The 15282-nt window shown below is 38.8% G+C and overlaps 1 protein-coding gene across 2 annotated transcripts in view; it reads right to left on the bottom strand.

Annotated features, from left to right (window-relative positions):
- Positions 1-15282, bottom strand: part of LOC127656308 (transcription factor 12-like) — a 149227-nt gene that overhangs the window by 66236 nt on the left and 67709 nt on the right. For both annotated transcript variants that reach the window (XM_052144579.1, XM_052144584.1), the window contains exon 6: positions 4305-4366. In XM_052144579.1, the coding sequence (XP_052000539.1) occupies positions 4305-4366 (62 nt within the window). The remainder of the gene's footprint in view (positions 1-4304; positions 4367-15282) is intronic.

Below are 15282 nucleotides of genomic sequence, written 5' to 3'. Positions count from 1 at the left end.
CCAAAACCATTAGTAATGTTGCAAATTATTATTAAAAAGTCCCACTTTCAGCAGCCATAGATCCAGTCTACTAAGAATATAGTGTAATATTTTGGCATTATAAATGGTCAAAAAGAAACATTTCTTTAATTATTATAATATTATTATTATATATTTTTTCCAGATGAAGCTGAATATGTATGCTACATTAACAGAATATTTTGTTAAGTATGATTTCCCTTGTATTTTTAAAATTAATCTGCCGAAAATGAATTTTTAGTTTATGTTGGTTTCGTTTTTCATCAGTGCATGTATAACAACATCATTCAGGTGTCAAACAATTGTGAAATGTCAAGTACACATTTTTAAGCAAATATTAAATACAAATAAAAACATTAAAAGAAATGAGAATAATTCAATATTGCCTAAAAACAGGTGAAATCCCCGTAAGTCTTCAGGAAGTTATGTTACACTCGAGGCTGATTTTGTGCACAAGTATTTTAATTTAGATCACATCATTATTTAGCTAAAGAAAAGTAATTTGAACAATTAGAGAAATGCAGTGGAATAAATAGCAAGAGCGAGCCTCTAGTTTTTCCAAAAGAAAATAGCGTGAAAAACAACGAGCGTGTTTTCATTTCACAGAATCACATGTGGATAAATATTCTGAATAGATGTACAGTCTATGGATCATTTACACTTTTTTGGGGAATAAAAGATTAACCAGATGATTACCTTAATTGGTGACGTGGATATAAATAAATATGGTCAACTTTAAGACACGGAAAAATTATCGCTTCAGGTCAGCAATTCAACATCCCACTCATGTTGGCTTATGAATACATGAGAATACTTACTTGTGAATCATGTGAAACATTAACATAGACATTTCAAGAAGTGGAAAATGTAAATGATACAGTATTTGAGTTAATGTTACTCTTAACAAGCTCAGATTTCTGAGACGCGTACAGACTGCAAACAGAGTCAAATCTGATTTGAAATCACCAACAATCATGCCACAGTCCTAATCACCAAGATCACATTTTTCCCCATTATGATGGTTGATGTGAACATTAACTGAAGCTCCTGACCCTTATCTGCATCATTTTATGCACTGCTGCCACACAATTGGCTGATTAGATAATTGCATGGATGATTGCTGGTGCCAGACGGGCTGGTATGAGTATTTCTGTAACTGCTGAACTCCTGGGATTATCACACACAATAGTCTCTAGAATTTACTCTGAATGATGCCAACAAACAAAAAAAAAAACATCCAGTGTGTGGCAGTTCTGTTTGGAAATGCTTTGTTGATGAGAGAGATCAACAGAGAATGGCCAGACTGGTTCGAGCTGACAGAAAGGCTACGGTAACTCAGATAACCACTCTGTACAATTGTAGTGAGAAGAATATCATCTCAGAATGCTAATTTGAGATGAATGTTGCCACTGTTTTGGCGGCACGAGGGGGACCTACAAATTATTAGGCAGGTGGTTTAATGTTGTGTCTGATCAGTGTATCGTCAGTACACTTAAGAGCGCTCTGCTCTCTGTCTTCTACCAAGCACCGAGTGCGTGATGATCATGATGCAGTATTTTCAGTATACGAGCAGATGGATTCACACATTCATTTTGAAGCACGCAGCACCTGCAGATTTATTTATTTATTTTAATTGCAGCTTTTTGTGGTTCAATAATCACACTAGGAATTATCAAAAAAAATAATAATTGTGCATTCAAACGCTAATTTTAGTCCCAAATACTGGATGTCTATTCCGTTACATTCCATTTTTATGACTGGATTCCAATCCATGTAGTCTGCATCACGGAAAACATCGGGTCCTACATATGGTAACCGCGGCACATGCAAACTCCTATTGTTGCATTATTAAAAATGAATTCACATCCTAATGTGTAAAGGCTGCATCACCATGCTTTCTGCACATGTACAAAAATATCTGTTATTGACAGTTTTATCGATGATTGGGAAGGTTAATGTTATTAAAATGAATTGTATTCCAAAATTCAATTACCTGCTACAGTCTCTCCCTATAGATGTCCCCCCTCTCTTATTTCAAGCAATTTGATGGCATAGAGAAGTCCAGCATTTGGAATGGTAAACGTCCCAAATTACATTTAAATAAATAACATAGGCCAATTGACAATGGTGGACTAGGCCTACACAAGATTTTGTTTTATTATTATGCATTCGGACTCAGACATTTGGCTCATTTAGTCACTTCCACCTGAGACAGCCCCTCCCTGGTTTGGTATTGAACAGGAAGTTCTTGCCCCTATTTCGCCATGGCAAAGCCTCTCTATCAAATTAATCGGAGAGGTTAAGTTACATCCCTGGTAGTGATGGTTAAATATTGATTCTGTATATATATATATATATATATATATATATATATATATATATATATATATATATATACACACACACACAGGTGAAACTCGAAAAATTAGAATATCGTGCAAAAGTTCATTAATTTCAGTAATTCAACTCAAAAGGTGAAACTAATATATTATATAGACTCATTACAAGCTAAGTAAGATATTTCAAGCCTTTATTTGATATAATTTCTATGATTATGGCTTACAGCTTATGAAAACCCCAAATTCAGAATCTCAGAAAATTAGAATATTGTGAAAAGGTTCAGTATTGTAGGCTCAAAGTGTCACACTCTAATCAGCTAAACACCTGCAAAGGGTTCCTGAGCCTTTAAATGGTCTCTCAGTCTGGTTCAGTTGAATTCACAATCATGGGGAAGACTGCTGACCTGACAGTTGTGCAGAAAACCATCATTGACACCCTCCACAAGGAGGGAAAGCCTCAAAAGGTAATTGCAAAAGAAGTTGGATGTTCTCAAAGTGCTGTATCAAAGCACATTAATAGAAAGTTAAGTGGAAGGGAAAAGTGTGGAAGAAAAAGGTGCACAAGCAGCAGGGATGACCATAGCCTGGAGAGGATTGTCAGGAAAAGGCCATTCAAATGTGTGGGGAACTTCACAAGGAGTGGACTGAGGCTGGAGTTACTGCATCAAGAGCCACCACACACAGACGGGTCCTGGACATGGGCTTCAAATGTCAAACGTCTTACCTGGGCTAAAGAAAAAAAGAACTGGTCTGTTGCTCAGTGGTCCAAAGTCCTCTTTTCTGATGAGAGCAAATTTTGCATCTCATTTGGAAACCAAGGTCCCAGAGTCTGGAGGAAGAATGGAGAGGCACACAATCCAAGATGCTTGAAGTCCAGTGTGAAGTTTCCACAGTCTGTGTTGGTTTGGGGAGCCATGTCATCGGCTGGTGTTGGTCCACTGTGCTTTATTAAGTCCAGAGTCAACGCAGCCGTCTAGCGGGACATTTTAGAGCACTTCATGCTTCCTTCAGCAGACAAGCTTTATGGAGATGCTGACTTCATTTTCCAGCAGGACTTGGCACCTGCCCACACTGCCAAAAGTACCAAAACCTGGTTCAATGACCATGGTATTACTGTGCTTGATTGGCCAGCAAACTCGCCTGACCTGAACCCCATAGAGAATCTATGGGGCATTGCTAAGAGAAAGATGAGAGACATGAGACCAAACAATGCAGAAGAGCTGAAGGCCGCTATTGAAGCATCTTGGTCCTCCATAACACCTCAGCAGTGCCACAGGCTGATAGCATCCATGCCACGCCGCATTGAGGCAGTAATTAATGCAAAAGGGGCCCAAACCAAGTACTGAGTACATATGCATGATTATACTTTTCAGAGGGCCGACATTTCTGTATTTAAAATCCTTTTTTTTTTTTGATTTCATGTAATATTCTAATTTTCTGAGATTCTGAATTTGGGGTTTTCATAAGCTGTAAGCCATAATCATAAAAATTATATCAAATAAAGTCTTTAAATATCTTACTTTGCTTGTAATGAGTCTATATAATATATTAGTTTCACCTTTTAAGTTGAATTACTGAAATTAATGAACTTTTGCACGATATTCTAATTTTTCGAGTTTCACCTGTATATATATATATATATATATATATATATATATATATATATGTTCTTCTGTTCATATATAACAAATGAATCAATAAAAAGGTTAAATCGCATAAAATATATATATAAAATAAAATATTTAAAACAAAATATTATATATATATATTTTCCAGGACAATTAATTATTTCCCAAGACATATAGATACTTTTCATAATTCTCCATGACTGGAAAACTGCATTGCAAAATTCCAAGTTTTCCAGGACAAGAACGCTGGCATATACTGCATGTATATATATATATATATTAGAAAATATCATAATACATGTTCATTTCTAGCAGTTACCTGGCATCCAGAGACGCCTGGTTCTCTCCCATAGCCAGAGAACTGAGCCCGCTCTGATTTGCCTGTGGATAAACAGAGACAAACAATCAGAACACCACCATAAACATACTCTATAAAAGCATATGTCCTCATTATGTCATAATTTTTTATTTGTCCATACCTGAAAAAAATAGAGCTTTAAAAGGAAGTGAAAAAAGAACAGAACTTTTTTTTATATAACGGTGAAGGTCAGTTAGGCCTGACTTATTTCTGTACGGTATATTTCATCAATAAGATGTGATTTATTACGCTGTATAATTTCTCTAGATTTTTATCAGAGAAGGCATCTTTGACAATAAACTAGAGGTTCAGTCAGGTCTCAGTCAGTGGCACTTATCCATCTCTTTTCCTTTTTTCTCGGAGAAACAGCCAGCGAGCTTACAACGGGTGAAAAAAATGCACAGCGCACAGCTATATGAATCATGCACTTCACAATATCTAAACTCAGCAGTTTCAACCTCTCTGCAAAAAAACTGGAGACAGAAAATGATGAACAACTCTAAAACATCATATATTATACATGTCAGACTTTCAAACATTAGAACAAACACAGCACTGAAGCTAAATTCTGTTTACTCCAGGGAAAAGGTAAATATTTTTGTTACATAAACTTGTATGGTGAAAATATTCACGCAACACCTTCAGCCCGTCGTGCAAGCCGAGTGGAGGAAGAACCCCATTGGGTTCGTTTCTGCCGCGCTCAGGTGTACGAGGCCACGTGTTTGCGAGGGTGAGTTTCAGTGCTGGGGTAGCCTCCTGAGACCCTGCGGTAATCAGGTACAGTGGTTTAACTGAAAACGCTGCTTCCCTTGTGGTGTAAGCTGATCTAAAATGACATGACATAACATTTCAGGGTTTGCTTTGCAGAAAAGGAAGAGCAAGTACAGTTGTGGGTAAACTGTGTTCCCTCCCCATTAGTCACAACAAAAGAATAAAACATCTGTCTTTCAGAGACTTTCTCCCATCATAACTTCCTGGGCTGTAACTCAAATAGGCTTATGTATCTGGGTTTGTGGCATACACACATAAACAACACACGCACGTACAGACTTTTCTCCACAGATGCTCTCGTGTCCAGCATTGAAATATTAATTTACAGCATGTGTTTTGTCACACACTCTCTGTCCGTGCTGAATAATTTATAAGATCGTGTTGTTTTTGTTGTTTTAGATCCTGGCAGATCTCGAAGCAGTACTCATGAAAAACATCCTCCCTCGTTCTGGTTCTCCGATGCAGCGAGCAGCTCTTCGCATGGTTTGGCATGCTCTTCTGCAGCATAACCCAGCCATGCGTTGTAACACATCGAGGGACCTTAATGTGATCAGTGGCATAACCCCAGTCACTAAGGAGGCGTACCAAAGGATCTGAACAGCAAACATGCGTTTAACTGTCTAGTGTGCCAGCATGCATGGCCAACCAGCACTAACAGCAATAATGCAGCCAAACAAAGAGATGCAGCTATTGACCTGACTGTACACATACACCTACGTATATACAGTTAGAGTCATAAATTATGACATAGATGTCAATGAGCTTTTAATGTTGTTACAATGGCATCTTCAAGTCGCCCACATATATCACTATATAAAAAACAAAAAACAAAATAATTAAGGGGGTGAGGGGGGCGGGGTTAAAATAAACTGATAAGGATGGAAATGCTGACAGAAAAGTGTGGGAAGAAATTAACTGAATGAGAGGAATAGAATAATTAAGAATGACTCTGAGAGCTGTGGAGGAAGAGATGACCCATGGGGGCCTGATATTCAATGAAAGAGCGCGAGAAACAGAGAGTGTGATGGAATATGATTGAGCTGCATGCAAAAGGTGCAGAAAGGCAAAAAGAAGGGGAGAAAAAAGGCACTCGGAATGTTAAAATTGACTAATGTAAGACAGCTCTTCTACTGCTTTAGCAATTTGTTTAAGTGTTACTGGCGATATTTGTGCCAAGCAGGCTGCGTCGCTGATGCTTGAGGAAGAAGTGCCAGCTAGCTCAGCTGCGAGGCTGCTGCACCCACCCTCAAACACACACACACACACGCACGCACGCACGCACGCACGCACGCACGCACGCACCTCTCTTCTATTCCCTGAGCCAAGAGACTCTTGGAGAAGAGGATCTGTTCCAATACCTAGTGAGCTGCCTCACTTACTATTGCCTACATAGACAGCTGCCTTCTAAGGCAGTATCCTAACAAATATGGAAACTCTTAAAGGAATAGTTCACCCAAACTACTAAATGTTCTCATCATTTACTCACCCTCATGCCATCCCAGAGGCATATACATTTATTTCTTCTGCTGAACAAAAATAAAGATTTTTAGAAGAATATCTCATCTCTGTTGATCCATTCAATGCAAGTGAATGGTGACCAGAACTGTGAAGCTCCAAAAAGGACATAAAGGCAGCATAAAAGTAATCCATACAACTCCAGTGGTTTAATCAATGTCTTCAGAAGCAACGTGATAGATGTGTGGTTGAGAAACATATCGATATTTAAGTCCTTTTTTGACTATAAATTGTTAACAATTGTTGCTTCAATTGGTCAGGTCTAGGATCAGCAATGTTATGAAGCAATAAAATGAAGTCAGCTGACAACCTGAATGACCAGGTTATCCCATCAATGTACTTTTTCTTCCCAGACTGCACCGGCATATTCCAGAACGAAAATGCCACGATTCATTGGGCTCAAATTGTGAAAGAGTGGTTCAGGGAGCATGAGGAATCATTTGAATTGGCCACAGCAGAGTCCTAAACTTATCCCCATTGAAAGTATTTGGGATGTGCTGGAGAAGACTACGAAATGGTTTGACTCTCTCGTCATCAATACAAGATCTTGGCCAAAAATGAATGCAACTAAAATAAACGTTGTGACATTGCGTAAGTTTGTCAAAACACTGCCACGACGAATGTGTGCTGGAATCAAGCTGTAATCAATATTAGAGTATGCAACTATTTTTTTTGGCCTGGCAGAGTACCAGAAATGTCTTTAAAAAAACAAAAGCGATATATCCAAAATTAGCACCAAAAATCCTTCAGTGACAAGTCATGAAGATTTGTACGCTCGCATTTTGCGCCAAAGTAGATGATTAAAAAGCATGTGCATGAAGGCGTCTCGACGCCGTCACTGCAGGAAAAGTTTTAATTTTTTCCTGTAAATACTCTTGTCATGACGTTTACATATTTCTGAAGAGATTGGACAGATTTGCACCATTCTCAAGTGAGATTGTGAGTGCACGTGTTTGATTGACAGATCGCGCTTTGGTGCACATTCACTGTGTAGGAATGCGCACGCAGACCAACCGCCACTCTCATAACATCAGCCATGCTCAGATATTATTTTGTTATTTGGTTTTTTATTTTATTTGTAACATCCTCTTGCAGAATTCCCTCTCTAACGTGATTCAGCAATGTAGAAAACAAGTGTAAATCCTCATGAAAATGGACACAATTCATACAGATTTGACAGGCTGTTGATAAATGTACTTTTACATTTATATTTATGCATTTGGCAGATGCTTTTATCCAAAGCGACTTACAGTGGACTTATTACAGGGACAATCCCCCCGGAGCAACCTGGAACCTTGCTCAAGGGCCCAACAGTGGCATCTTGGTGGTGCTGGGGCTTGAACCCCCGACCTTCTGGTCAGTAACCCTGGGCCTCAACCACTGAGCCACCACTGCCTAAATATATTTCTGATGATGATATCATAACTTGGGATGCAAAAGATCGCTTGTGGGCCACATGTTGAGTAGCGCTGGCCTATTCTATTCTTTATGGTTGTACTGCTGGCAACTTTCTAGTCTAGTCTATCCTGATAAAAGAACAGCATTTAAGGTGTTTACATGACCTTGCATGATGTTGGCTTAATAAGGATAATAAGTGTAAGAATGTGCATGTAAATGTGCATATAGTATGCAAAACAACCATGCCAAAACAGTACATTGAAAGAGAAATTTAATTGAGAAAAAAGAGAAAGAGTGAGGTTCAAAGGTTAAGAAGTGAAGTAGAACTTGTGAGACAGCAGGTGAGAGGAGGAAAAACAGCATAAAAGAGAGTGAGTCTGTGAACGTGAGAGGAAGTGACAAGAAATACATGTGTGAGAGAAGGGGAACTGGGGGAAATATCTCCAGAAATGAACTTGAAGTGGGCGTAGAGGTTGACGATTAGCTACGTCCTCTACAGCCCTCCTCCTTCTCACCTCCTATCTCATCTGACTCTCCTCCCTCTTCACTACTGCTGAAGCAATGACTGATGGGGGAAGGGGGGTTGGAGGGGGTCTGATCGATACTCGCCTCGCTTCTCCTGGCCTCCCCTCTCTGCTAGCCTACCCCTGCACCACGACACATCATACATTATAGAAGCAGGATCTGACTACGGGTGATGAATGTTCCAGCCTCACTGGACTTTAAGGGAAGGGGTGGTGCGGACACGGGGGACGGAGCAAACACTACCACACAGGGAAGCACAGGAGCAGAGGTGTGTGGAGGTTAGTCATCATGCTATAGGATATCAATGCCCCTGTTGGCTCACAGCTAATGAGCATTCTATTCACACAATCTATCAAACAGGTGATTGGGGAACATGGAGGAATACAGAATGTTTACAAAAAACGGGCACAACAGAAGTAAACTGATGAGCTTACACAATTTGATGAGATAATGGTATGTCAAGTCCTTCAGGAAAACTATAGAATCACTGAAGATTAACTCTGATGTGTGTCCTTTTTTTCAATGTTAAAATTATTTCCATTATTTTAGCTTACTGCAGTCAACTATAGTAACTAAAGTAAGTTACTTAACTGAAGTAAGGCTTCTAAAAGTGTAAAACTGTGGCTCTGTGATGCTATATACATTTTACATGTTTGAGCAGCCTGTCAAGCCAGACAACATTAGCCACTTTTCTACTATCGGGTCAGTGCCAGGGCTATCAACTGGCCAACCGGGGCCAATAGCCTCAGACCTCGAGCTGCGAGACTAAAATCGATCTGCATTGCCACCATCGTGCAAATAGCCCAGCAGCGTTGCCCTAAAGTCCGCCATTAATACGCCAGCCTGGTGCCAACATCACACACCCTGCCTATTTCACAAGCAAAAGGGAAACTCAAGCTGAGATCTCTGGATACTAGCTAATCCTCGAAATTTAATATGGATTACTGTGAACACAGATTTTTGTTTTCTGTACCATTGTGCGCTGGAAAGACAACTTGGCATGTTCAGCGACAATATACACCTTTTCATCAACCCAAATATTCAGAAGAGCCCTGATTTTGTCTGCTGACAGTACTGATTATTTTCTGTTGATCTGTTGAGGTAAGCTGGTAACTATATTTGAAAGATTGGAAAATTAGTATCTTGATGCTGAAACCAATGACCTGACTTAACGAAACTCCACCTTTGACATTGACCCTGCCTCAATCCCCAGATGAATGAAGCCCCAGAAGTGACTGTGGGAACGCAACTTCTGGAATAGGATGTCCAAGCTTCTTGGATAATTTGCCACAGCTATTCTATCTCGATTGCTTCTGTCTCTTCATGTAATCCCAGACGGACACGATGTTCAGCTGGGGGGCTCTGTGGGGGTCATGACAGCTGTTGCAGGGCTCCCTGTTCTTCTATTCTATTTGCAAAAGTAATGTTTGGGAGTCTAACATTTATATTTCCCAATTGACAACCTAAAGATGAATTGTCAATAATTTCACAAATTATTTTGTGAAACATCTTATGTGCCTAAAGGCCTCTATACTCTGTAGGATTTTTACAGCCCTTTAAGATTGTTACTCGTCAGACTGGACGATGTGAATGCATTGAGATCGCCATGGAACACTGTATGATACACATGAGTGGTGCCCAGAGGAGCTGCTCCAATACCACTCCATCACATGTCAAATAGGCCTTTAATAACTCATCCTGATCACAAATACAGAAAATTACAGATGTTGAGAATGAATGGTATGGTAGGCCCTATATGAGAATGGTAGCCTACAGTAATAATTAGCAACCACAAGCAAAGACTCATTATGGAAAAATGAAGACTTGTGGCCCGAAAAAAAAAAAGTTGCAGTATGTCTTTCTCCTCTTTTAGATTAGTAACCTATGAGCCACGCAAAATTTAGAAAATTCATGTAGGCTAATAATATATTGCACTTGCAAATTTCCTATGGATAATGCACAAACATGACATAGATTTCTATTTTTACATCGAATTGTATCTGCTGGTTTGGATTAAAATGTCCCATAAATACTTAATAATATAAATTGTTCATTTTTATTTAATTTATTTATAAAATTGGAGTGGTGTAAATCTTAACTAGAAGTTTACAGATGCTTAAAAGTAAATGTATTAAAAGTAAAATAGTAATTAAAATAAAGTTGCTTGATAAACATAAAAAAAAAAAATTATTTGGGGAATAATGCTTTCATATTGCTGAAGTGTTAAATTTTTCTCCAAGAATTTTCTGCGTATTTATTTATTTAACTTTTTATATACAATTAAAAGAAGAAAAAACATTGGAAAAAAACTCAAGTAGAGTGATAACTGGGCACAAATGATGCCATGGTGCAGATGCAGAGCAGGTTTCTTTCCAAGGAGCTCAGTGGGGCTTCTCTGAAAACAGTGAATTGGGGAACTTCATCAGAGGCTAAATCTCATCGCAAAGGCTATTAAATGGCCATTGGTGAGCATGTCACACTAAACAAAATTTGTGTCAGACGGCAGAATCATGGCCAAAATCGTACAGTGTGCACTGGGCTTAAGACTTTTGCACAATACTCTGTATTTTCTATGGAAAAGTTATTCAAAAATAAATCCAAGTGCCATTCTGTGAGTGTGAAGAGTTTTGGTGGTAAAGGGACAAATAATTCAGTAACACAGTGCTGTCTTCAAGCAATCGAACCAAGTGTGAAAATGGCTGATTGATGATTCCGAGAAAATTGTGACTCACAACCTGTCAAAAGTGTCTTTATAAGCAAAGATGTTCAAACTAATACTCAGATCTGTTGAGATAAACAAGACAAAGGAAAACAATATAGACAGGGTAAAAAATAATGGCTCTTATTATCTTCTATGAGGATGGCATCTGTTAAGTATCTCTTAACACAGACCCATGTTATCACAGTAGAGCTTTAAGAACAGTCTTCATATCACCCTTGCTGGATTTGCACTGAGTGGAACGAGAGAAAATAAAGCAGTCTTCTGCAGCGTCGCTCAGCAAAGCTTGTCAGCAACAGTGTTTTTTGCACTGTCTCTCAAGGGAAAAACAGGGGCTGTACTGGAGGAGTGATGGATGGAAGCGAAAATGAATTAATCAATTTCCCCGTAAGGAACTGCAAGAGACACCAAGGAGACGCCAGGTGTTGATGTGTGTCCGTGTGGAGCGTGCCTGACATCAGTGTACACACACATACACACACACCTGTAGGCAGAGTACATGTAGCAGGCAACTATGTAACACATATTCAGTAGCTTTGTGACAGTGGCAACACTGCTCTACATGGAAATGTAGAAAACAGGAAGTTATATAGTTTAGGTAGGTATGTCTAATGGGCTAATTGATATTCATTTCAATAGAAGATGTATGACTTTTTTGTTAAAAGGATGTCTACCAAAAAATTAAAATTCAGTCATCATTTATCATCCACTTTCAAAAAAGCATATTTTTTTCACAGCATAAGAGAATAGTGACCAGTGTTAGGTAAGTTACTCAAAAAGTAATCCACAAAATGTTGATAATTACTTCTCAAAATTGTAATCATATTACTTTACTGATTACTAGAAGCAGACCGATATATATCGGTTTTACCTGTGTCGACAGTTAATTTTGAAACTATCGGTAATCGGCAAAATCTATGCCGAAAGTTGCTGATAGTTTTTTCATCATTTCGGATTTTCAAAATAAGAGTCCCATGTGTTTTCTTTGAGCTTGTTTATACATTATGCATCAAATCTTAATTTTATCTGGTTATAAAAATAAACCATATCTGTGATTTTATAAATTTTTGACTCATTTTCTGTGCCCGCAATAGTAAGAAAAGAAAAAGAACATGATTTACATTCTATTAATCTAATGTAAAAACTAACGGCCAATTAATTCCCACCATCTTAGTTATTAGTATCATAAAAATCCACTATCGGGAAAGCTTTACTGATTATTTCATTGCAAAAGTAATCAAATTACTAATTACTTTATTTTTACATTACTTTCAAAAACACTTCGTTTTGTTTTTTTTACACAAACAATATTGTTTTGCAAATATGTGTAACTCAAGTAATGTACTTACAAGTAATTATCCAAACTGAAAGTCAGTAACTGTAATCTGATTAAATGAATTTGACGTAATCTGTCACACTAATTTTGACTAAAAAGTAATTAGATTACAGTAATTTATGACTTTGGAATCAGATTATGCCCAACACTGATGATGACTAAGGCTAACATTCTGCCTAATATCTCCTTATTTTGTACCAAATATTAATTCACAGTTTCAGAGCTGTTGAAAGAACCCTGTGAACCAGTATGTTTAACACAGTGTCACCTCACTTTGAATAAAACAGCCTAGAGATTTGTTTAACAGTCACTGCAGTATGTAAATGAAAACTTTGAGAAGTGCCAACACAAACGAGGGCCACGGGGTCAAATCAGAGACGTTTAAATAGCCTGGCAATATTAAATACTGAGATTACATTCAGAGGCAGCGAACAATTAAAATGTGGAGAGAGGCTCCAGGGGTGGTTCCCTATTGATCACAGCTCTACCAGGCAGGACAAGAGCTCTTGTTTTGATACACAGATAGGTAGTTACCTAAACATCTCAAGGGATCAATTCAAAAGCGCAGCCACAAAAACAGCCAATTAGTAGACACACTTCACAGTCTCTCTCTCTATTTCTCTCCACCCTTCCCCCCTCTCTCTCTTTCTAGTACATTCCGAGAGCCTCTCTGTTTTTTGTTTTTTTCACGCAGAGCTTTCCAATCCCCTGTAAACAAACCAGCATATGTATATGCATGACAAAGGCACTAAATGCAAATGGACCTTTCATGCCCCCTTTCTTCGTCCAGAACTTTTAGGAGTTGTTCACATCAAGTTTACAAAAAGCTAGACACAGCATCACCAACAGATCAGGACACAAGACACAAGTGTCCTAAGTTTTTAACTGTTCTTTTTAACTTGACACGCTGTCAAAAAAGCAAGGCGTTCCTGCGCAAGACGCTAAAAAAAAATCAGCAATGAGGCGCACTGGTCAAAAATGTTTACATTGGAAAACAATTGAAAAACATGTTCCGTGTGAACGGTTCCTTAAAGATAAAGTATGTAACTTTTCTGGTGTCAAAATATGTTTAAACTATCCCAGTTTATTTTTCATTGACAGCTATAAGTAAGCCATTCATGGGTTTACCTCCCCCAAAGATATAAACCCTGAGCCTCCCCATTTTGAGTGGTCCACACATCACTTTCTAGCTCAACCTATAGTGTGAATTTGGGGCGTGGCTACTTGAACTTGCTGTTCAGCCAGGGGATTATGATGGCAGACATTAAATAAATTTAGCTTCATCTACAGATGTTAAATCCAAAATTCAAAGACTTGCTAAAAGACAGAGAACAACCAGAGTGAAAATTGGTGTTGCATTTACAAGGTGGAGGACACACACACACACACACCACCACCAATAATGACATAACTATAGCAACAGGGAGCGGCAATAACGAGAACGCTGAGCAAGTCATTAATCCATCGCCACCTCCCCCACGTCAAAAACAGCGATCTCACCTAAGGTGCAAAAATGGTTTGAAACGCCGCTGTCGTTATGCTTACTAGTTACCAGAAGAATCATCCTTCCTCATCCTTCCTCATGTTCCTCATCTCCCCACACCCAGCTGCCCTTCAATCTGGCGATGTTATCGGACGACCCCATTAATCTGCCACGCATTATGTCCAGTGTGTATATGTTATAGTGGTTTTGTTAATACAACGTTAAATGTTTAGCACAGTTTATTTAGTATGGCCTATTTGTTCATAGGGTATCAGAGAGTGTGAAAGGGCATGATGAGTCCACGTCCACACGAATACGTTTTTTTTCTTTTCTCTACATTTTGGCCTTCTGTCCACACTGAGACGACTTTTCGAAAATGCTCCTAAGGCTACGTCTACATTAATCCGGATACATTTGAAAACTGCGTCTTGTGCACTCCGTCCACACTAACGTATTGAAGCGTTTTCCAAAAGTTGCTTGTCCACACTGAAACGTATGAAAACGCTTAAATCGTGTCACTGCGCATGCGGAAAATCCCAGTTGCATGTACGGTCTGAAACGCAACTGTCCTTGTGTTCCGTCGCCGGACACGAATTCTGAGTAAACTTCCCTTTGCGTTTGACGAATGCAATGGGATGGTTGTACAAAGTAACATTTATTTTTTAACAACGCTATCAAAGTGAGTATCATGTACAACAGTGGCACTATAACACGGGCCGCCATCTTGATTGCTTTGGTTGGATAGATCACATGACTGCATCACATGACAACAAATACATCATCATTTTGATATATATATCCATTTTCACAGTCCACCCTACAACGCGAAACGTTTTAAAAAAGCTCAGTTTTCACTGAGAAAAACGCTGTCTCAGTGTGGACGGAAGGCCAAAACGGAGAGAAAAAGATGCGTTTTCAAACGAAAACTATTGTGGACAAGGCCTAAGTGGATACATTTGAAAACAATGTCTTCGCGTTGTAGTGTGGACAGGGAAGACGGAGATGTTTTTTTAATGTATCCGCAAAAAAGGATGTAGCCTAAGGGGTGTTGGCAAAGATTGTTTGAAAACAATCGTTTGTTTTGTGCCATTACACACAAATTACACACTTCACCTTTAAGGTGCCCCGTCAGTGTTCCCCACAGAATTCCATGTTCTAAGTTCTGGAACCCCGGTGTAATTAATTATCCCTG

Source organism: Xyrauchen texanus, chromosome 2 (assembly GCF_025860055.1).
Source record: "Xyrauchen texanus isolate HMW12.3.18 chromosome 2, RBS_HiC_50CHRs, whole genome shotgun sequence".
NCBI lineage: Eukaryota > Metazoa > Chordata > Actinopteri > Cypriniformes > Catostomidae > Xyrauchen > Xyrauchen texanus.
The sequence above is the reverse complement of the archived record's forward strand: the minus strand, read 5'-3'. Positions and strand labels throughout refer to the sequence as shown.